The 24,895-nt window shown below is 31.4% G+C and overlaps 1 protein-coding gene across 2 annotated transcripts in view; it reads left to right on the top strand.

Annotated features, from left to right (window-relative positions):
* Positions 1 to 24,895, top strand: part of LOC134685146 (MAM and LDL-receptor class A domain-containing protein 2-like) — a 90,557-nt gene that overhangs the window by 36,781 nt on the left and 28,881 nt on the right. Inside the window, exons 5-8 of one of the 2 annotated variants that reach the window (XM_063544621.1) lie at positions 7,462 to 7,602; positions 9,043 to 9,188; positions 10,779 to 10,860; positions 12,732 to 13,003. The exons of the other annotated variant lie outside the window; for it this stretch is intronic. Coding sequence (XP_063400691.1) covers positions 7,462 to 7,602; positions 9,043 to 9,188; positions 10,779 to 10,860; positions 12,732 to 12,955 — 593 coding nt within the window. The 3' untranslated portion in view covers positions 12,956 to 13,003. Of the gene's footprint in view, positions 1 to 7,461; positions 7,603 to 9,042; positions 9,189 to 10,778; positions 10,861 to 12,731; positions 13,004 to 24,895 lie in introns of those variants that run through there. 2 annotated transcript variants of the gene reach the window in all.

Below are 24,895 nucleotides of genomic sequence, written 5' to 3'. Positions count from 1 at the left end.
GAACCTAATTGGGTTCTATTACCGATTCAAAGTAAACAATTTACTAAGTGTGGATTCGCATTGATTCAATTATGGAGATAGAAGATAACCAATTTATTACAAATTCAAACTGACGCTATCCTGTGAGTTCGATATTTTTGTTATTTTACTTTTTATCCTACATTTGAATATGTCCTATATCCTTTAAGGTGCTACACACGATTCAGCTGAACTTTTTAATCACGTTCTGTTGTTAATAAAGTATTAATCTTTTTAATGATCTTACCTTACCGGAATCTTTCTCCGCCCACTTTTGGACAACCTTATATTGAGTAGTTTAATGTATTTCCACCACCATAAGTACGTCTAAATAACTTAAAACTCTACGACAGATTCATCCATTTGATCACTAGTAAAGAATAAAATTGAAAACAACACGTTTAATTATTTCAATGCGTCCGAAGCGTTTTTCTGGATTTACATTCATCAGGAACGCTCAAAGTCAAACATTTGTAATCCAAGGAGATTTAAGGAGAATTTCATAAAAAAATGTTAAATCCAGTATCAAAGTACTGACTACTGAGCTGATGATACCCTCGGGGACTGAGCAGAGGTATCGACCCAGTGATGTATGAAATTGTAAACAACACGTTTAATAATTTCAATGCGTCCGAAGCGCCTTTTTGGGTTTACCTTCATCAGGAACGCTCAAAGCCAAACAATTGAAATCCGAGGATGTATAAGCACCGAAACTGTTAAAGATCTATATGATAAAAAAACATAAAATTGATACCCAAATTCATCTAAAGTCAAAGGTGATGCACGACCGAAACATATATTGTATTTATAATAACTGTGTTTTAATACTCCAGACGCTCGTTTCGTCTTCATAATTATCAAGCCAAAAAAATACAAAGTTAGAGAGCATCGTAGACCCGAAATTCCAAAAAGTTGTGCCAAATAGGGCTTAGGTTATCTGCTTTCGCTTGTTAATGGAATGAACTGCCTCTCATAACGTATACAGATTGACTTCTTTCAATGTAAGTTGGTAGCTTTTTTCTAAGATTATATATTTAAGTTCAATACACATAGTTGTAAATGCGGTAGTTAAATGTTGGATGTTCAGTTGGCACTGCTAAACTGCTAAAATGAATATGCCATCCTGGAAAGAAACTGTCTCTGTTAAAGGTGTCTCCATCGACGTTTAAGTCATTTTTGAAAATATTCCTTTTGGTCTATGCCTACATACTTATATTTACGTCATTACTGGATTTTTTGAAGTTGTTATATTTTCTAATTAGTTCTTTGGTCCTGATTTCTGTTCGGAATATTTTCCTTGTCAGGTTCTTTTAAATATTTGGTGGATGGTCGATATTTATTTGTGGTCCATTGACCTTCTATATCTTCTATACTTGTCTGTTTGTTTTTAATGCGTCTGCAATTTCTTCATTCCAGATATTGTTTGATCTTGAAATAGGTCTTCTGTTTACTAACATTCTTAACGATTACAGAAATGCATTTGAGGTTTCTCTCATGATCTAGTTTATGTTTACATGATGGTCTTCTAACATATGCGAATATCTGGTGATCACCTTGATCATGGTGCCAATGTAATTCTGTTTACCTGCTTTATCCCATTGGTTCTTGATTGTTTAAGGAGGTACATTTTTGCGTTTGGAATTATTTGTATGTTTGACTATGCATAAATTAAAGTTACAACCGATTACAGTCTCATGCATTCCTTTGTATTATTGGAAGATCTCCTATGCATAAAGCTGGTCAATACAGCCATCGAAGATCATTGTGCTGTATGTTGTTGAATCAATTGGTAGGTATACCACTGGCTTGTTAATCTACAACGCAATGCAATTTTAATTTTATACGATTTTAATCATTAAAAATGGCTTTATGTATTTACTAGTTAATAATATTGCTACCACACCATTAACACGTGGCATATACGAGGCTGACATTGTGTCATCTAAGTTCATTGCTTTAATAAGTGTTTGACAAACTGTTATATATCCAATGATTTTTTCGAAGAAAGTGTGTGGTTTAAGTATCATGATTTTTATTTTGTCAAAGGGTAAAAGTAAATATTTTTTATTCATATATGTAATCTGTTCCATTCTCATTTATCTATCTATTTCCCTACTTTATTTTCTTTTAAATTTACTTTGATTTAATATTTATGATTTAAAAAAAAGGGGAATTTGTTAGTATTAAACTTTGAAATATGTTATGGTATTTCCAAAAAAAATTAACATATTATTTCTGAGGATTACCTTCTAAGTAGAGGCATGTACTATTCAAGCAGTTTCATTTCCGAATAGAAATTTACTCCGAGAATTTCATCCCCATCAACAACAACTGATCAATATCAAGCCCATACAGCTTCACTATAACGGGTTCTGACGTTCTACCACAGCTCTCGTATGACAAAAATAGAAATGCAATAACCGTTGATCTTTTTTCAATTAATGTTAATTGTTTTTATCATTAGAATTTATAATCTAATAAAGTATTTGGTACGTTAAAGATAGAAAAATTTCTCTTACTTAGTTGGGAAGTTTCAATTCGCCAAGGACTAAATGATACTTTAAGTCAAGTACATATAAATAGATAAACATCTAATTAAGGAATGGAAACTCCATACCAGTTTATTTATAATTTGAAAAAAGGAATATATGTCTTATGTATTAAGACAACATTAAGATGTAGATCTATAAAGTACAAGGATTTTTTATATGCCACCAAAAAACGTTTTCCTAATTCATTTAAAAAGATGAGGATTGTATTTTTGAAATTAATTTTTCTATTAGTAGTTTTTGAAATTCGGCAAGGTGAGTAACATGATTGCATTATTGAAAAGAGGATTTATTTTTTTGCGTTTTACTTTGCAGAGAATATTTTTGCAAGATAAAATATAATAATTTCGAATTAAACCTTTCGTTATTTAAACACCTTCTTTTAGAATCATGAAATTACTACAATTATATGAAAGTTTAAACCATTGTAGACGTCAAAAAGTAGACTTTTATCTAGACATTGGTTTAGATATATACATAGATGGAAAAAAAATGTGACTGACTACTAGTATGTAATCATAAACACGTAGTCCTATAAAGGACGGAATAATACAAAAATACTTCAGACAGATTGATTCAAAATTTATAAATCTGTTGTAAAAAATGTGATAGTATTGAACTTTACATTTGACCCATTTTCTTTTATTAATATTTATATTTGGTTTCAGTTTTTGGTCAAAATTGTGCAACGCTAGAAAATCCAGCACATGGTCGAGTAATACTGCGAGCAAGAGGCAGAATCGGAAAGTTTGGATGCTATCGTGAATACAAGTTATTCGGAACAAAAATTATCATCTGTTCAGGCGATAGGTGGAATCTTCCACCACCTATATGTATACGTAAGTATGTTTTATATATTCCAACTTCCTAGATCTTTCACCAACTCCCTTTAAAACTTTCAAGGCAACATAAAAAAAAATGCCGATGAATATCCTAGTTCAAACTGAAGTATTTACACACAGTTCTGCTTCTTACGAGTGTGGTTACAAACTCTGTAAACACCAGAAAAATTAAACAACCTTAAACTATCAGCATGTACACTTGCATAAATCTTTCATCATTTAGTAGTGTCTTGTTGTTTATCATTGTTATAAGGTTACTTGTCAAAAGCGCAACATCTGAATTAACGGCAACTGTCAAAATCGCAAATTTAGATTAACGGCAACTTTTGATTAACAATTTCGGTAATGTTGACTTAATTTCTAAATCCGATTTTGCTGACCATTTAGCTGTTCACAGTTTTTTCTATAATGTTTTAGAAGAAAATAGCCTTTGAAATATTAAAAAAACACATTCGATACACTTTTCTTCGTTAATTCAGTTGATCTTTTTTATGCAGTTTTCATGCGGTTTTAAATATGCCAATTCAATAATTTTATTCATTAGTACAAAATAATTTGAAATAAATGGCAACTGAAATGTTTGCGTACTTAAATTGGAAAGTGAATGGCGAATATGTCAAACAGAAAACAACTCGAACAAAGAGCAAAGAAAATCGCACGACCGGATGTGCATCAGCTGACATCTTTATCAAAATGTGTACTAGTTCGGTCAAAATGGACGTCGTACTAAACTAGTATATTACACTGTTCCAAATGTCTGTAACACATACTCTGTTCAGCATGTTCAGTTTATCACAACACATTTGGGGATATAACAATATTTTACATTAAAACTGATTCTTGATCTGTAAAAAAAAGTATTCAAACTGAAATCAACTTTTTATCAAGTATAACCAATTTTGTGACAAATCCGTCATCTACACAATACAAACTAGCTTTGTCTTGAGTTCCACCATAAGCAAGATCCAAAACAAAATCAAGCCTAAACAATAAATTATATGCTGACACGACTTATCATTGATATGATAATATTTATAAATTATCTGTTTACTTAAATTTAGAATTTTTGAAATATTGAGGCTTTTCTACCCTTAGCATAGATTACTTAAGATGTATTTTGAAAAAGTTTTAGGAGTTTTGGTCATTAAGGCTCTTCAACTTCGTACTTTATTTGGCCTTTTTTACTTTTTTTGATTCGAGGGTCACTGATGAGTCTTTTGTAGACGAAACACGCGGCTGGCGTTAATACAAAATTTAATCCTGGTTTCTATGATGAGTTTATTTACAACCACTGGGTCGATGCCACTGCTGGTAGTTTTAATTCTCGGAGGGTATCACCAGCCCAGTAGCCAGCACTTCTGACATGAATTATCATTGACATTGTCATATTTATAAATTAACTGTTTACTGAAATTTTGAAATTTTGAAATACTAAGGCTTTTCTACCTCAGGAATAGATGACTTGAGCTGTATTTGGCAAAAAATTAAGAAATTTTGGTCATCAAGGCTTTTCAACTTCATACTTTATTTAGCCTTTTTAACTTGTTTGGATTCAAGCGCTACTGATAGTCTTTTCTAGACGAAACGCGCGTCTGGCGTTTATACAAAATTGTAATCCTGGTATCTATGATGAGTTTATTTAATTTATCTAAAACTGTTTAAAAAAAAAAAAAAAAAAGGTCATCTATAAAATCACGCAAAAACATAAAATTAACAAGTATAAACCCGGAAGAACTGTTTGTTTTCAGGGAACGGTTGTGATGAAATTCAATCTACGGGAAATCTTACAGTCATTAAAGCTAAAGATCAAGGTGGTGCTGTACTAGAATTCAAATGTGCTCCACCACTCAAATTAGCAGGCGAGAGGTTAATCGCGTGTGATGGTAAAACTTGAAGTGCTCCAGTCCCGTCATGTGAATGTACGTATTGTTTTATGCTCATCCTAATTCAAACTTTCCGTGAAATATATATTCTTTCAAAATAAAATCTTTTTTCGAAATTTCTACGGGTTAGGCTTATCTTTAGCGACAAAAAATTGTTTGTAAATGTCCCTTTAATTACTAATGAAATAAAACATACTTAAAGTAGCATATTAATCTATTGCAATAAAAAATCATAATATCTAATAAAATGTGTAGATTTAGCTTACTAAGTCCTTATATTTGAATAAAGTAACATTCGTTTATAGTGGAAAATTGTTATAAGGTTGAATAAGCTACAATTAAAATTTGCTCGCCGGTCCCTTTCTGTGATTACCATTAGATAACGCTGGTTCATTTGCCAATCAATCCATCATCAAGAGAAGATCATTTATTCAAATTTCATTCATAGTCTTTTTCAAAAATGATGAACGGTTCTTTATATTGGTTTGTAATCATTTTAAACGTTTCAAATTTATGAAATTATATTCGTACATCAATGTTTTTGATACACCAATAACAAAAACTGAAATATATTGAATGTATACATTTTGTAATTAATCAAAATTATATCAAAAACGTAAACTTAATTATAAATTAATTAACCTGTTAAGGGGAGAGAATACTCGCATAACTTTTTCGAATTGGCACATAATACAACGGAATGTCACTCTTGCATACAAATGGCACATCAATAGAATTAATTAACTGCGCAATCGTGCTCCACCTTCAATGATGATTCTAAATTATAAATATAACCAAAAGTTGTTAATCTATAGATAGTGAAGACTAATGAAAGCTAACCCACTGTAAAATATTTCTTTGCAATTTTTAAAAACTATCTCAGGAAAATGATCAAGTCACTTGACTTTCAAAGCTCAAAATTAATGTTTTCACACAATATTTGAATAAAGTAGTTAAAGATTATTTGCTTCTCAAAGTGTAAGACGCAATTAAAATCGTATGCTTGCACCATCCTACCGAAATACGGATTTAATTAAGTCCTGAACATTTCGACATTTCTCCGTATATTTATAACAAAACCGGTTTAACCAAATCACAAGTACGTGTTGAGATCCGACTAAATACCTATTTCCCGATATGGTCAGGTAAAATTGATACTTAAAGGATATCGCTTGTTTTACATCTTCCTTCATCCTGACAGCAGGTATTCAGTTGTCAACAGGTAATTATAATGCCTCCACCTTACATCAAGTGGTGACGGAGTCGTTACTGTTTGACATTTCAAAATAAATAGACATAGAAAACTTCTATTTATTTTTTATAGAAAAACATAATTATTCGAAAAATAAGCTCTGCTGAGCTTTTTACTGAATATAAAAACGAAACAAAACAAATAAAAAAGACAAAGCAAAACAATAGAATTCGAGTAAGATGATATTCAAATATAAAACATAAGATAGAAATGTTGGACAATAACAATCCACAGCTCATGTTACAAGCGCCTCTCTGAACATTCGATAGTAGGTTGTCAGTTGTAAATATTAAAAAGTTTTAAATATGCACTTAAAAACCGTTCATATAAAAAGAAACCTGTAAGTTTAATGATTAATCAAGAAATCAGTAAAAGAAAAGAGCTGATATACTAAGGTTAAAGATTTGTTTGTATGACACATTGGGGGTAAAGCATTCCTATGTTATTTTTAAGATATCTTAAGTAATGTTTTGCTTTATTTTGTATGCAGATGTAGAACCAGAAAATTATTGTGATTTTGAAGATAAGAATATATGTGGCTGGCAACATGATAAACAAGCAAACTTTGAATGGAAATGGAATGCTGGTACCACACCTACTCGACGTACAGGTCCGACATATGACCATACCTTGGGTAAAGGTGGAAACGGTAGGAAAATTAACGTAAAATTATTGAGGTATTCTTTTCTTTTGTGATGAAAGTGAAGCTGGAAAAATATAAAAAGGAATGAGTGATTCTATAGTATACACAATGTGTTGATAAAAAAATATGTCAACGAATTATTTCTTAATGCACAAGTCACGATTTTAAAAGAAGGTATACATAATCCAAAATATGAAGTAATATGTTATTTGAATAAATAATTGCTTGATACATGCATGACAGCTATGTGAATCGAATTTCTTGTTTGTTTCAGGGCATTATATGTTTATGGAATCATCATCTCCTGTGAAAATGAACGACACAGCAAGACTTCAATCTCCATATTTTCCCGCTACAACATGTGGTCTGTGTTTTGAGATCTGGTATCAAATGTGGGGAGTAGTAGGATACAACCGTAAGCATTTGTCAAAAAACTTTATTTACAATTTCACAAAGACTTGCGGTTTCACATTGATCAAGTCATAGCTTGTACAGCTTGTTATACATGTGTTTTATTGATACCAAATAGTTTAGCTTTGTCGACCTTTTTCTCTTTACGTGTCCATATTTTCACATTTGCCCACCCATAAGTCCAGATATCATTATATTGTCATCCAACATAAAAACTGAGAATAGAATCGAGGAATGTGTCGAAGAGACAACAACCCGACCAAAGAGCAGAAAACAGCCCAAAATATAGTTCGCTTGTTATTTTATATTCAAATTTATTAAAATATCAATTGAAATGCATATGATTTTCATTTAACCTCTTATTAGATAAATATCAATGGTTTTCGGAACATGAATTTAATGACTACTTTGGATCATTGTTGTGACTTTCTGCCCTTCTTTTTGCAATATCTTTTTTAAACAAATAATGATGATTGTTGCCATGGCTTCGACAAACAAAAAATAATATTCATGCTACTTTGTATTGGATGTCAAATCTATGAAATACGTATTTTCCTTACATATGCAAATATATGACTAGGATCAGTATACCCCTTTTGGAGCTCCTGATTGCAATCCCAGTTTAGTTAGGGTTGCTGATACTCTGCCTTTATTTTTCAACGTATCTGTTGACACCTTTCTGTTACAATTCGACTTTACGAGAGAACTGATGACCTCGCCTTAAAAGCATCGAGCATGATATTCATGGGAGTTTCAATGCAACTAGAGGCACGAACATGTGTAATATTTCAAAACAAAAAGACTGTCAATTTAAAATTATTGTCCTGGTCCATTAAATACCTGAGAAATCTTTATGATTCGGTTTGAACTCCATTTACATCTTGACATATATTTTTAACAATCTTTACCATTTGTTAACGGTATTGAATTAAACCCTACTTTTTTTTCCAAAATCTTGTATACATTTTTAGAAAAAATTACTGAATTTCTTTTTTCTATATTAGAACATGTATTTCAGTGATATCATATATTAATATATTTGCTTTAATCTGGTGTTCAGTAGCTGTCGTTTGTTGATGTGGTCAATACGTGTTTTTTATATAAATATGACCGTTGTTTTTTCGCGTCTGAATGGTTTGACACATGTAAATTTTAGAGCCCTTTATAGATTGCTGTTTGGTTTGATAAAAGGCTTTGTGCTCAAGACCGTACTTTGACCTATAATGGTTCACTTTTACAAATTGTAACTTAGATGAGAGAGTTGTCTCATTGGCAGTTATACTACATCTTCTTATATTTATCTTATACGTAATTTAGTGACGTTTATTTGTGCAAATGACCCAAGACCCTCTGTGCTTATTATCTTTCCCTCACAATGACATATTGAATAACTGATAGTCACTAAAGAAAGCAAGACAATTATAGTTATTCATTTTCTAAACAGAAGTTGGAAGCTTAACAATATATATTGAAGAACTGGGACAATCGGATACGTTATCACAAAAAGCAGTGTTCAACGTTTCTGGTAATCAAGGGGACGAATGGATCAAAGGACAATTTCCAGTCGGAGAACGAAAAACGTATTTTAGGGTAACTATACGTGTGATAGGCAACTTGCTTTCAAATTATACATTTTATTAAATAAGAATGTTTCAATACAATGGTACCACTGCTGTACATGCATTATCGGTAATGCTTAATCAAAATCACTCAAAATATCAATGTGAAATACAACACAGGAGGTAAATTCACGATAATGGCGAATAAAGAAATAAGAACATGAAATAGTATTGCCAGTGAGTTAAGACGCAAAAGCTCGTGTTGGTCAATTCATTCATTATGATTATTTTAAACTCCGGACGTATGAATTCAATCCCTTTTTGCTCATAATACTGTCTGAGAAATTTTGTGTAATATCAACCTTGTTAATAAATGTTGTATATTACTTATACTGCACGCGTTGATTGAAATATGAATACGACTTTAGGGATGTGAAAAATTATGTCCATCGTCTCTGGATAGTCTAAAAGCTATGTAAGCAGACAGTTAGAACAATAAAACAAAAAGTCTAGTAGATTTTGCATGGACAAGTAAATAATTTGATATTTCCACAACCCTGAACATACGACGGATACAAAGTGATATATGGTGAGAAATGGGCCGTTGCCATATGTGTCATTAACTCTAGTGAAAGTTGGAGTATATATCAACATCAAGAAAAAGATCAAACGACAACAAAGACCTACATTCAGTATCATTCTTTATATAAGGTTCAGTGGGAAGCATGAGATGCACGCACTACCAGAAATGTAGATTATTTAGTTACAGAAGATCATCAATATACCCGAAAATAAATCAAAGAACTTTGCAAGATGTTCTTCCTTTTTTACGAAGACAACATATGATTGTCTTTGAATTTAAAATTATTGCTAAGGGAACTACGTGGATGTTGTCAATACAAGTTTTAGCTAGCTTTAACGTGACCAAAAGTGCCCTAAAACTGATTTCTACAGATTTTTTCAAAACGACACTGAGTATGTGGACATTAATTTCTAAATGGTACGTTAAAGAATAATACATTTGTTATAAGTTATTCTTGTCTACCAGGCTTCACATCGGATCCGTTATTTTTCCTTATTCAAAATTAATCCAACACAAAGATACACATCTGTGTTACGCCCTCGTGATATAAAATAGTTTCACAAATAACACTCAACACCTTATCCACAAATCTTGTAATTATCCAAAATAAAAAAGAAAAATTTCCCTGTTGCTTGTTCATATGAAAGTCACGATTTTTACAAAATACTGATTTTATTACATATTTCAAGTTTATGAGACATTTGATTGCAATAAAGTTAAAATTGTTCGATGTATCACTGCACATATATCATACCTTGTTAAACAACTCCTTTAAGCTAATCAGGTGAATCCTAGAAAATAGAATAAATAAAGAAACCCTTCGCTTTGTTATTGTAATTTGTCAATACCAAATTAGGTCGCTGTAGACAACCACCCGGTCATCGCTGATTCTGTAAATTATATTATTATAACATATTGTAGGGTAACTTGAAAATTATTTTCATTCACATCTACATTGTATAAAGGTAAATTCATGTTCATTACAATCTTCACAAGTGAGTTACTTTTTTTTAGTAATACAGTTTTTTTTATTTTCAGTTTATAATTGAAGGAACAAAGTTAAAAAGTTACTTGAGTGATATTGCTGTGGATGATCCTAAACTGTACAACTGTTCGGACGGTTAGTCTTACTATTAAACATCACTCTTACAGCTGTTTTACAGCATATATCAAATGTCTTTATCTCATAATCCAAAAGATATCTTGTGACAAAAATCAGTAATAGTGGACCACTATAACCACCACGTGTCATCTTGTGCAGTAACGAACATGTTATGTAAAAACGACTGTTTTAACAATAACAAGCCAGATTCATATGATACGGTAACCGGTTTTTATATTAATAAAGTATTAAAGACACGTACATCGCATATTCTAAAACATATATTTCTGTAAAAAACAAAAGCTAGGTTTCAGCATCTCAGTGGAGGCTGTTTTTTGGTTACTGAGTTAAATGAGTTATTGATTTATGGTCACATTTATCAAATGTTTGCTTGATTTATTTTAAAAAAATATCGGTAAATGTTTTTTTCTGGTCTCTAGACAAAAGTTGTGCAATTAAGTGGCCTCAGTATTTAATTGGATATCCTGCGACACCAGTCAAATAACAAAAATAACAAAAATACCAAAACTCAAAACAGAAAGTTCCTAACCAAATGGCAAAAGCTCAAACACATTAAACGATTGGATAATAACTGTATGTCGATGTTTTCAACATAGTTATTATAAATATTTCATTTCAAGTTTATGATGAGTAATTGATAAGAATATGTATAACAATACCATAATATCAGCTCAGTAATCAGTGATTCGGAAGCTTTAAATAACACATAGATCTAGTCAAAGTTAAGGAAAAATACGATTGACACAAATGGTTAATAGTTCAGTTGCATCAGCCGTTTTGATCATCACTAGTTAAATTATATAATTCACAAATCGCAGTCGATAAAACTGTCTAAATACGCATATTTTTAACTTTAAAACACATTTTATTTGTAGATCATATGGACAGTACCCTTTATTATCTAGAAACAACTGCAATCGATACTACCAAGACAGCAGATTAACATACCACAACTTACCCTACAGGTGTTGTACTGGTCACTTTGTGAAAAAGTTTTACTTTTGAAAATACATTCATATATAGAATAAAAAAAATACTTCCGGAACATGGACACCACTACTCTTTAAACATTTCTCCTTTGATGAATCGAGAAAATAATAAGAAATTAGATTTTCATTTTTTATCAAGAAATGTTAACCTTAGATGAATTCAGCTATTATTTTATTTTTTATCTTTTGGTCATATCGCTCCCAAAGTATAAAGGTATACTCACATAATTGAATTTGATGGTCTCAAATCTTGGTTTCACTGTTTTTCTCCCTTTGTAGTGAAACTGCCCGTTCAATAGTACTGTTATTCCTCAATTCTGCTAAATTCTGAAAAGATTCAAATTTCAAAATTATAAATTTTTTATAGGGGTAGTTTTTGATGAAGTTGAAGTCCAATCACATTGAATCTTAGTAAAAATGTTTCCTATGATATTATCTTTCTCATTTTAATGTCAAATTAGAGATTTTTCCACTGAACATAGAAAATGATAGTGCTGTTGGGACATCCGTGTCCTGGGGACACATTGTTGTTTATTATAAACTAATTTAATGTCTAATCGCATTTGAATTCGATGACAGAACGTCATTACATATATCATAACGACATTATCAATATAAAAATACACTATCGAACCGTACTATTAATCTACAATTATGCATGAGTCAATGTGTAAATTTTAAGAGTCACAAACATTAACACGAACCTATCTTAAATGTTTAAAAACTGGTGGACGAGAGGGTAAACAGTAAGTGTCTACTAGTCGCATCCGTCATAATATTCATGACAAGTTAAATTCTGTTGATTTGTAGCATTCAGTAAAAAATATGGAAATGATTTAAAAGAGTCACTTAAGCTATAATGAACATTTGTCTTTGTAGATTATGTAGACATTACTCGTGGTAATGAAGAAACAATTGCAATCAATACAACCGCATCTGTTGTACAACAAACCCATACTCAACAAGTACTTATGATTGGTAAAGGAGTAGGAATAGTAATTGTGTTGATGATAATGACTAGCGCAATTTATGTTCTTTATAAAAAGAAATGTATAGGACAGAGGGGAACCGAAAGTATAAACTTACTTGCTCGGAATGTATAATGGTAAAGACAGCGACGTTGGCTATCATTTGAATAATAAAAGCTTAATACTGCAAAACGAAGTATTCTCTTTCATCACAATACGTATCTGTTGTGCCTATACGTGTTTGCCAAGATTGTTGTTAATGATCTAATATTATTCGAAAACGAAAACTGTTTTTTTAGAATTTGACTCCATACATCATATGAACCTGGACTGTGTGCTCTGATAGTCAAAGTCACTTAGTAGGGTCGTGTTTCGTATCAAAAACCCTTTAGTTCATTTCAATCAAATGGCCGGTGTCACTTGGCGTGTGCCGTCTGTCATCTGTCTTCCGTACTTTTACTAAGATCATCTCCTCTGATACAACTTTCCTAAATTAAACAAAACTTGCCAACAATCATCAAGTGGGTGTCAAAAAGATATTAGAATGTGGCCTGCCTACAAAAAAATGCGACATATCTGAAAATTGAACATATGAATCAACTACAAAGGAGTAGGTCCGGTAAGGACCGATTTTGGCCTCAAATTTAAGTTTCATCTGACGAAAGATGTTGACCACTTTTCAAACACTTAAGTGTCTATTTCATATGATTCAATTAATTTATGTGCAAGATTTTAACTTATTTAGTCATTATAAACGATCCGATTCAAGCTCAAATATGAAAAATCTACCAAATATGCGGAAAAATGTCACTTTTCAGATGGTTTTTGTCAAAAACGAAAGTGGCCGCATCCGTGTTCATCCTCAATCTTTACATATGTTATATGTATTATAATCAAATACAACTTCCATTTCAATATTTTTGATGAACACGAATGCGGCCACTTTCGTTTTACCCGGAAACCGTCTAAAATTTAAAATAAATGCTGGAATTGTGAAGATTTCAGTAATTTTGCACGACTTCATGGTGCTAGTACCCAATATATGTGCATTGTATTATCAAATACAGCCCATTTTTATGTAGCAGAACCATTTTACTATCTAATAGCTAAGAAAAAGTTTAAATTTTAACACTTTTGTAAAACTGCTATATTTTGGAGCCAAAAAGAGGTCTTACTGACCTACTCCTTTTGTATATCATCTTGACCACCGTTGAGATCTACAGAATATCTGTTATATACATTAAAGCTGTCAGACGATTTCTTATAAGTGTTGTGCCCTTAAGCGAAGAATTAAACCCAAAGAAAATTCATGTTTGCTTAGTATCATGGAATTTATAAGATGAATTAGAATTTCAAATCAAGGCAACAGTAGCATAACGCTGTTTGAAGGAGTAAAAGCAATAATAATAAGCAAGAAAAGGTCTACAAATAAGTACATTTTGTCCAAAATTGTTAGTCGACTTCTAGTGATTGTCCTCTTATTACTATTTTGATTACGATTGTTTAGTTGTGTCTTATCTTAAAAAACTAATTAAATCCATAATTAAAATTTGAATACCAAACTAATTATAGAAGTTAATCTACAAATAAGCCATAATAGCAAAAATCTACAGTTATTGGAGTTATTGCCCTTTTAATGTTATTTTTGTCCATTTATTTGATGGATTTTTTATCCTTCTCTATTAATAATAAAACTATAATAGATAATTAGAAACTTTAAAGGGGAAAATAAAGGATCAGCATTTTAAGACTTACACACATGTCAACATGACTTAAATTTTCAGTAAACTCTTGAAAGAGCTATTCCCCTTTAATAAATTTTATTACTTAAGTGTGGCAATTTTATCATACATGCTTTATTCTGGGTAGATTTATTGGGGAAAACTGTAAACTTGATATGATCTTTTACACTTTACAGAAGAAATTGATATACCTGGTATATTATTACTCATTGATTTTGAGAAGGCCTTTGACTATATAGCATTGGCTTATCTCTTTGAAACACTGAAGTATTTTAATTTTGAAGATTCTATTATAAACCGGATATTATCATTTTTCAATTATGTTACACCAACTGTCAACCAGAACGGTGTCTGTCAGACTTTTTCTGTGTGGAGAGAGGCTGAACCAGGTCAATACTTTGTCTTCTTATATTTTCTTGCTATGTGTTGAAATTTTAGGCATTTAATTTTAAAAGAAATAGTGATGAGTGAAAGGGTATTACGATGGATGATTCAGAGCATAATGTCTTGTCTCAATATGCAGACGACACATCACTTATTCTAGATGGATCGCCTCCCTCACTTGATGCATTTCTCCGTATATTACAATTCTATGCGGAAATATCAGGACTGAAAATCAATTTAGACAAAATGAAAGTTATAAGGATGTGTAGTAAAACACAGAGTCAGGAAAAAATATGTGAAAAATTGGGACTGAAATGGGGTTTCGGTGCCTCTAAATTACTTGGTGTATCTATGTGTGTTGATTTAGATAGAATGTTTTAAAAATCTAAATTATGCTCCTCCAATATAAGAAATAGTAAAAATATTACAAAAATGGTCAAAACAATTATTTATCCCGTTTGGTTATTTTAGAATTATTAAAAAATCAAAAAAACAGATTTTGGGATGATTGTTTTTCATGCTTGGAAAATTATGTCAAAACTCAAACATCCATTTCATTTGAGGAAGTAATTTTGACATCTATACGGCATTACGAACATATTAAAATTGGTAACGTCAGCGTTTACTATAAAATTTGGGCACATAATGAGGTTTGGACTGTAAATGACCTGTTAAGTTAACATGGAAATATATTATCATATAAAAAAAAATTATATAGTGTATAATTTCAAACCCATGTTTTTACAGTTTTAAGGGCTCATATTATCCCTTTAAAAGTAGCTACAACTTTGAAATTGACACTGTAAAAGAGAAAAAAAAGGCTTTTATATCTTTTAATTTTAATATTTTCTTCAAGTCCGAAAAGTGCTCAAAGGACATGTATACTATTTTTAATCTAGGAACTGTACATATAGATTTTATAGCAGTAAGAAATGGGAAGGTATTCTTAATAAAGTTGTGAAAAATTTGAAGAAACTTGTGTTTAACCAAGATTTCAAAAAAACATAAGGTTAGGTTGGTTTCAATATAGAATTTTCCATTGGGGACAAATGCTCTAGACTTAATTGTAATTTGTATATATTAAGCAAGGAAGATCCAGAAACTATAGAACATTTGCATCGGAACTAAACACATTTATTCAAAAACCAGTTGTTGGCATGACACGGGTTATCAAGTTCTTCTCATATAATATGTTATGATGGTATGATACTTAATCCCTAACGGGAAGGATCGTGCCTGATATTCATATGATGAAATCATAATCTTTCACTCAGTTTAATTGAAGTCTAGAGCTTGTCTCTTTAACACATTCCCCATTTTCATTTTCAGTTGTATTTTTACTTTTGGGTTGTCAACTTGTAACCAACATATGGCACACTATAAATTGTTGAATTTTCGATATATTCCATATCGAAATTCAACTAAAATTGAATATTGTCAATTTTGGCCTCTTTGACAATTATGAATTGATTTTTTATTAATAATAAAGTAATGTTACAGACAAAGGCCATTATTTGCAGATGTAAGATGCAGATAAAAACCTCATATAAAAGGTCTTAAAATAAAAGAAAACTTGATTTAAGAAAAACATTTTTCTTCAAAATATTTCAGTTTTATAAGGTCGTAAAATAAAATACTTATCATGCTCAGTAATTGCACTTACTTGATTGTTGTGAAACATGATAAATGTATTTTTTACCTGTAAATTCATGAAGAAGAAAAAAACGAAAAGGAGGAAAGAAAAAAATAGGTACCATTTTGGAAGATGCAGATGAGCGACATCGGCTTTTTAGACCCTCTATGTTAATGCATACTATACTGTTAAATAAAAAAAAACAAGTTTGATAGTAAGAACGAGTAATGTTTCTGTTTTGACTCAAACTTTGAATCAGATTAAAAACTAAATATATAGGAAAAGACTTATGATATGATAAAATCTAAAATACAAAGTGTTACAAGGGCAACCGAAAATGAATCCTGTATATTTAAAAACTTCCTTAATTTGTTTGATCTTGTTTGCCACTTCAGATAAACTTTTTATCAAATGTAAAAGAGATTATGATTAATTGAAGGAAACAACATCATCTTAAACTGTAAAAAGAGGACCAAATAAAAAAAATGTTGTTCATGCAGTTTTCACAGACATCGTAACAAAAGATTAACGTGTATGACATATACATTTCTACTCATTTATATATATTACTATGTATATGTATATTATTTAGAGCTGTTTGTTTAAATAATAAACTGAAAAAAGAGGGATGGATATACATACTTGACATTAAAATATATTTTCAACATATTTAACGAATGTGATAGAAAAGTTAGGTTGGGGATACCAAATACTTCTCTTATTATAACAATTGGAGGAATTGTAGTAGTATAAAGGTTTTTTAAGTACTCCTTTTTGTAATATACACCACACTTGTAATTTTTGGTTTAACTATAAAAAATCTGTGTTTAATGATTGTGGCTTTTGTGAACTATATAATTTTCCGGAACAAGTTGATTATTATTATATTAAAATTAATGTAAGGCAGCGTCTCCAGGACCAGTTTATTCAAAAATGGTTCTCAGATATAAACAATTCATCAAGGGGGGAATTTTATCTACACTTTAAAGAAGAGTTTTGCTTGGAGCCATATCTGTTAAAATTAAGGCGGGGTCATTTAGTAAACATATGTAAATTAAGGGTATGTAATACAAAGTTTCCCATCGAAACAGGAAGATGGAGAAATGTACCACGAAATGAGAGGATTTGTCCACTCTGTAAAGCTGGTCTTGGAGATGTATACCACTATATATGTAAATGTTCCAACTGTGAAGTTAAGGATTTAAGGGGGAAGTTCATACCTCCATATTATTTAAAATATCCAAATGAAAAAAAGTACTTGGCATGCTTCAATATAGTAATAGTAATGTGCTGTCTAAGCTGTTAATTTTTATTCAAAAGGTAGAAAAGATGCTTGTCTAATTTAAATTGTAATAAACACAAACTTATTTTTGAAGATGTATAATTTAAAAAGGTATTCTGTTTGTATTATGAACTATGTTGTAATTAATATTGTGTATATAAATATGCTCCTGTTACGCAGTCTTCTGCGGCTGAGTTTTCTCTAATAAACTAAACTAAACTAAACAAACATTTAATTATGATAAAGAACCATTTGTCCGGTAAACAGAATAATTAACATCGAGTTCATTTGTGTGATAAGCGTTTTTAGCGAATTTATGAGCGTGTATTATATAATGTTACAGTGTAACAAACATTAGCAATCACACCCGTAAAAATTACATTATCTCCCCGGAAAATGCCTAGCAACAAGACATATAAAACAGCTCCCTTTTTGCGCTATATCAAATATTTATGAAAACACACTAGATAGATAGGGGATACTGTAGTTGTGTTCATGTTTGAATCTCTAGAATTTCTTTAAATTTTCTACCTTCGATTTTTTGGGTCATCGTTGCAACTCGTTTCTCTCCCTTCCATCTATTCCTGATTATGAATTATTCTACAACATGCATTTATCGTAAAGCAGCCTATACCAATGGGGATCGTCTGGTTCCAAACTAATTCCTTTAATCTTACCTGTCCTGAAGACATCAATCGTTGTCGCGTCTACCATTGGAGGCGGCAAAATGACATTGTAATGACCGGAGAGCGAAATAAACAAGAGAAACAGTTTTCTCAAAACACATCCAGGACTGTAATGGGTATGTTCTTCTTCTTCTTCAGATATACAACAAAACTTCAGGATACTGAATAAGATTGAGAATTGAAATGGGGAATGTGCCAAAGAGACAACAACCCGACCATAGAAAAGAACACAGCAGAAGGTCACCAACAGGTCTTCAATTGTAGCGAGAAATTCCCGCACCCGGTTGCGTCCTTCAGCTGGCCTCTAAACAAATAACATGTACACTAGTTCAGTGATAATGAACGCCATACTAACCTCCTAATTGTACACAAGAAACTAAAATTAAAATAATACAAGACTAACAAAGGCCAAAGGCTCCTGACTTGGGACAGACGCAAAAATGCGGCGGGGTTAAACATGTTTATGAGATCTCAACCCTCCCCTTTACCTTTAGCCAATGTAGAAAAGTAAATGCATAACAATACGCACATTAAAATTCAGTTCAAGAGAAGTCCGAGTCTGATGTCAGAAGATGCAACCAAAGAAAATAAACAAAATGACAATAATACATAAATAACAACAGACTACTAGCAGTTAACTGACATGCCAGCTCCAGACTTCAATTAAACTGATGAAAAGATTATGATTTCATCATATGAATATCAGGCACAATCCTTCCTGTTAGGGATTTAGTATCATACCATCATAACATATATGAGAAGAACATAACCCGTGTCATGCCAACAACTGGTTTTTGGATAAATGTGTTTATTTCCGATGCAAAGACCCTATAATTAACGCCAAAATATGCAATCTTTAATGACCAGACAACAGTATCGTAACTGCATCCCTTCTTAATAAGTCTATTTAAAGGTTATATTAGTTTCTGAGTCGAATACTGACATTTTTGTGCTTTATAATGAATATTTCCATAAGAAATTGAATGTGAAATATCTGAACGTATAAGAAGTCTGCACTTTGAGCTATATTTACGAATGGTGTCCTTATACCGATGATAGAATTTAGTAAATGTTTTGACTAATTTGTGATATCGAAAACCCTGGTGTAATATTTTTTTCCACACACTCCATAATCCAGTTTAGTATAAGAGCACAAACCTGAAACACGGGGAGGCTTGCTGTTATAGGTAGGAAGATATTTATCTCAATTACTATGAATAATATATGGTAGGATCGTTAAGGAAATATTAATAAGTAAAGGAGGGAAAAGGCATTCTGATAAACAAAACATTGACCTTTTATTCAGATACATATTTCTTTCTTTGTAGATTATATTTTACTTTGTTTTGCAGTTTCGTTTTTTTGTTTTGTTGTGAACTGTTATAACGACCTTATAAAACATATTTTAACCCTATTCTTCGATACTGACACAGATGTACATGAAAATCTAAAATCTAAAATCTATGAAAAACGTGATAATTTTAACTTTTAACTTTCAACGGTAAAATAGATATAAATGTAATTTTTGCAAATAAAACAGTTTTTTATAAGCAAAGAGCCATAAAGATATCTTCTAAGGTTTATTGATACATGTTTCGGCGTTTTGCAATTGCGCCGATGTGCATTTCATTTGCGCCGATTTTTTCTTTCATTTGCGCCGATTTTTTTTTTCATTTGCGCCGATTTTTTTACAGGTAAATAACAAGTAAATTACAGGTGAAATGATATAAGAAGATGTGGTATGAGTGCCAATGAGACACCTTTCCATCCCAGTAATGTTACTTTCATTTAATAATATCATTAAAGACCTCTTCCGTTAGCCAGTTGTACATGTGTTATGAATTGTCAATCATAACATGTATATAACTGTTGTCTCCTGCTTAAAATCAAGAAGTAAAAAACCTAAGATAAAAGCACTTTAATTTCGTCTCTTCTATATTTGGCAAAATTGTCGATAACGAAGGCCATCTTTTCTTTGTCTGGCATATGTACTGGTGGGGGCATTTCTACAGTTCACATTTCCTCACAAGGCAGCTATTAAACCAAGAGTTTCAAATGGTGAAGTTGCAATCATCCCTTCTTTAATTTATGGACGCCATCACGAATTGAGTGACCGTTATTGAATGTGACCAAACTCAGTAAAGACCCATCATTGTTACATTTGGTTGATACATTCAAAAATACCTACCGTTATCTGGATGATATTTTTTCGTTGAATAATCCAGAGTTCTCTAAATATACTTCAGAAATTTACCCAAACGAACTTACTTTAACTAAATCTAACATAAACAGCAGCAGTTGTCCTTTACTAGATTTAGACATTTCAATTTCAAACGGGAAACTTCACACTAAAATTTACGACAAAAGAGACGATTTTTCATTTCCTATTGTTAATTTTCCTTTTTTAGACGGCGATGTGCCTTTGGCTCCATCATACGGTGTTTATATATCGCAACTCGTTCGGTTTGCCCGTTAGTGTTCTGATGTCATAGATTTTAACGAACGTAATCAATGCATCACTGGTAAATTGTTGTGTCAGGGATTTCGATACCATAAATTACTTAAAACTTTTACTAAATTCTTTCATAGATACAAAGATTTGATTAGTAAATTTGGCTATACCTGTAGAAAGCTTATTAAAAATGGAATTTCTCATCCTAAATTTTATGGTAATATTGTACTTAAAGCGAGGAAATCACTATGTGATCCTTGTAAACTCATCGAACCTTTGAACAAACTTATAAGTAAGGGTTATCGTACCAATATTGTAATTAGATCTCTGAATATAGTTCACATTGGCACTAATATTGATTTTGTCATTAGCAAATTAAAACATAACTAAATTTCATTATCTTTTGAGGCGAGATGAATAGGGGACACAGCCACGTTAACTTTTATTTCTATAGAAGTCGCTCTTCACTATACTACTACCTGTCGATACATTTATTTTTGGCATTGCACAAGTCATGTCTTCTTTGACTATTAATGACGTTAAAATACTAAATCCCTGTGATGTGTTTTAGTCGATTTTAGTCTCTGATGCATGATTTTTTACTATTAATTGGTTTTGGCTTTTAACTAGCTGTCAGTAACTGCGAGTACTCTCAAATCGTATTTTCTTGTTAATTCGACCTGTTGATACTGTTTATAATGCTTTTTTGTCATTTTTTATTTATATGGATCTTGGCTGTATACCAGCTTTGATTATTTGTAATATCTTCAATTTTTCACTTATTCTTACAACATTTGTATAAACTTCAAGATTATAAAAAACCGTTTTTTTTTCTAAAGTGAACATTGATTGGTTAAATATTTCTCAGTGTGTTTGAATTTATTTGATAGCCTTTTGGTCATGACTGTTTGTCTCTAATATTTAATTAACTGTGCATTTGTATTCAGATATCGCAGATCAAATTTATTCGTTCTTTGTGTAATCATACGTTTTTTGATTGAGTTAAGTCTGCTAATTGATATTTTATCGTATGTTTTTATATGTTGTGATGTTATGCTATTGTTTCAGAAAAAGGGAGAAGGTTTGGGCCCATTAAAACGTTTAATCCCGCTGCAAATGTTTGCACCTGTCCTAAGTCAGGAATCTGATGTACAGTAGTTGTCGTTTGTTTATGTAATATATACGTGTTTCTCGTTTCTCGTTTTGTTTATATAAATTAGACCGTTGGTTTTCCCGTTTGAATGGTTTTACACTAGTAATTTTGGGGCCCTTTATAGCTTGTTGTTCGGTGTGAGCCAAGGCTCCGTGTTGAAGGCCGTACTTTAACCTATAATGGTTTAATTTTTAAATTGTTATTTGGATGGAGAGTTGTCTCATTGGCACTCACACCACATCTTCCTATATCTATTGTACGTTGTCTAAGAATGTATTACAGTTGTCATCAGAAGGACAATGTCAACTGTGAAGCAGTAATCGATTTCATTTAGGGAAAGGAATGGTAACCCGAAACATTGGGATAGCCATTTACCAATTGCAATATCACTTGATTTGTCTTTATATTCTGTGATCAGCCAATGTAAACGAATGAACTTACTTGTAACTTACCTGTAAATCCAATTAAGAAAAAATATAAAATCGGCGCAAATGAAAGAATGAAAATTTCCAAAATCGGCGCAAATGTCATACGCCCACATGTTTGTATTGTTAAAATGTACCACTTGTTACCTAAATTCCCAAAAGTATATTGTATATAGTTTAACATTGTACCCATACGGATTAACTATTTTGATTTTTCCCGTTTGAATGGTTTTACACTTGTCATTTTTGGGGCCCTTTGTATCGTGCTGTTCGGTGTGGGCCAAAGCTCGGCGCCGTGTTGAAGACCGTACTTTGATCCATAAAGGTTTACTTCATTATGTTATAAATCTAAAATACAAAGTCTTACAACAACAACAAAATCAAACCTGTATATTTTGAAAACTTCCTGACATTTTCTCACTTCTTCATACAAACTCTTTACTAAATATTGATCCAGTCCGTTATGAACAATTTAAGGAAACGACATCATAGCTGTTGAATAAAAGTACCGCAATTGTTAAATAATGAAAATTCTATTTTGGCAACTTGTATCAGACGTGAAAAATCGCACGGTAATTTCATGGACAACACTATTTTAGCGTTGTTCAAATCTCATTTGTTGAAAAAACGACCATGCCAATCAATATTAAAGTAGAGAGAATCGCATTTACTGTTGTTTGGATCTCAAACCTAGGCGAAATGTTTTAGTGTAACAAATAGTTACATTAGATATATGTTTCATTATAATACGTTATTCTGATTGGCTAACTAGCAATATCGTGATATTCCTTAATCAATTGCATTACACAATAATTACATTAGATGTATGTTTCATTATAATACGTTATTCTGATTGGCTAACTGCACATCACATGTTATTCCTTCAGCAATTGCATCCCTCAATAAAACGTCCATGATAAAACGTGGTCCCACAATAAAGTGCACAGGTGAAGTAAATAAAAAAATCATATTTCCAAAGTGACACCAATATCGTGCGCAACGTCTGTGTCATTTTGGTCTTTTGTGGATAGTTGTCTCATTGGCAATCATACCACATCTTCTTTTTTATACATTAAGACTATCATATGTCTTAAAACCCTCCTAAGGCAGCTTTGTGAAACTGGTCCCATACAAAGAGTGTCAGAATTTCATTTGAAGGATTTAAATAAAGACATGATGACCACTCTTGATTTTCAAACATAAATGTGTAACAGTAAATTTGGTCCGGTAGTAAAATTTGTCCGCCAGACTTTTTTTCCTAGTTAATCCATGTTCATGATTTTACTAGGAATAAAAGTCCTAGGACAAATGTTCCTAGGAAACTTAGTTCATAGCTAGTAAAATATGTCTGGCACTTGTTTTCCTACGAAAAATTGTCCAAATCATAAAATATTCCAAATAGTAGGAAAATAAATCTTAGTTAAGATTGGAAAATAAAAGACAGACATTTTTACCTAGGAATACTAATGACATGGACATGATTTCCTAGGAAAATTAGGTTGGGACATGAATTTTATTTAAAAAATTGATACACAACTCTTTGACAATATTAAAATATAACATTTAAATTAACATTTTAAAATTGGGCAGAATCAATTTGCGCCAATTGCAGTTTTGAAAAGGTATTAATTGCGCCACTCTCTTTTATTTTGATGGTATTAATTGCGCCAATAAATGAAATGGAATTGCGCCACATTTACCTGTTAATATTTTTTACCTATATCATACCTGTACATGTTTTACCTATATCAAGACAAGACAAGACAAAACAAATACTTTATGAAAGCCTCACCACTTGTTACATATAAAATATACAGCTCTTTAAAACACAAGATAACAACAAGAGCCACTCTTTAAAGAGTTTTGAGAGACTATAAAACATTTTTTTCTTAAAATCATAATAAAAATACAAGTCAGCTATCACGTATAAAATACATTTTTGCTTTATGAAAAATTCACAGCAGATTTTGGCAGTATACAATACCACATTTTCATTTGTAAATAGAAATATAATTATTTCATGATCAGTCTCCAGAAATTAGAACGTCAAATTTTGAGATCTACGAGCATAAGAAAACCAACCATAATGTTTTCAGAGCGACCTTCAAAAATAATAAATTCAGAGATCTTCAAAATTGAAGAAGAAAATTTAGAAAAGAAAGATTTAAAATATGTGCGTCAGTCTATGTACAGAGAGAGAAGAAAACTGCGTTCGGCTTAACCTAAAAATCAGGTAGAATTTCATAATTTCATTGGATGATATTGGTGTTGTTACAAACAAAGATGATGACCTTGTATTGTGTAACGATCCACAAGGC

The sequence above is a fragment of the Mytilus trossulus genome, chromosome 9, assembly GCF_036588685.1.
Source record: "Mytilus trossulus isolate FHL-02 chromosome 9, PNRI_Mtr1.1.1.hap1, whole genome shotgun sequence".
In the NCBI taxonomy this organism is placed as follows: domain Eukaryota; kingdom Metazoa; phylum Mollusca; class Bivalvia; order Mytilida; family Mytilidae; genus Mytilus; species Mytilus trossulus.
This window is presented reverse-complemented; position numbering and strand designations above follow the sequence as displayed.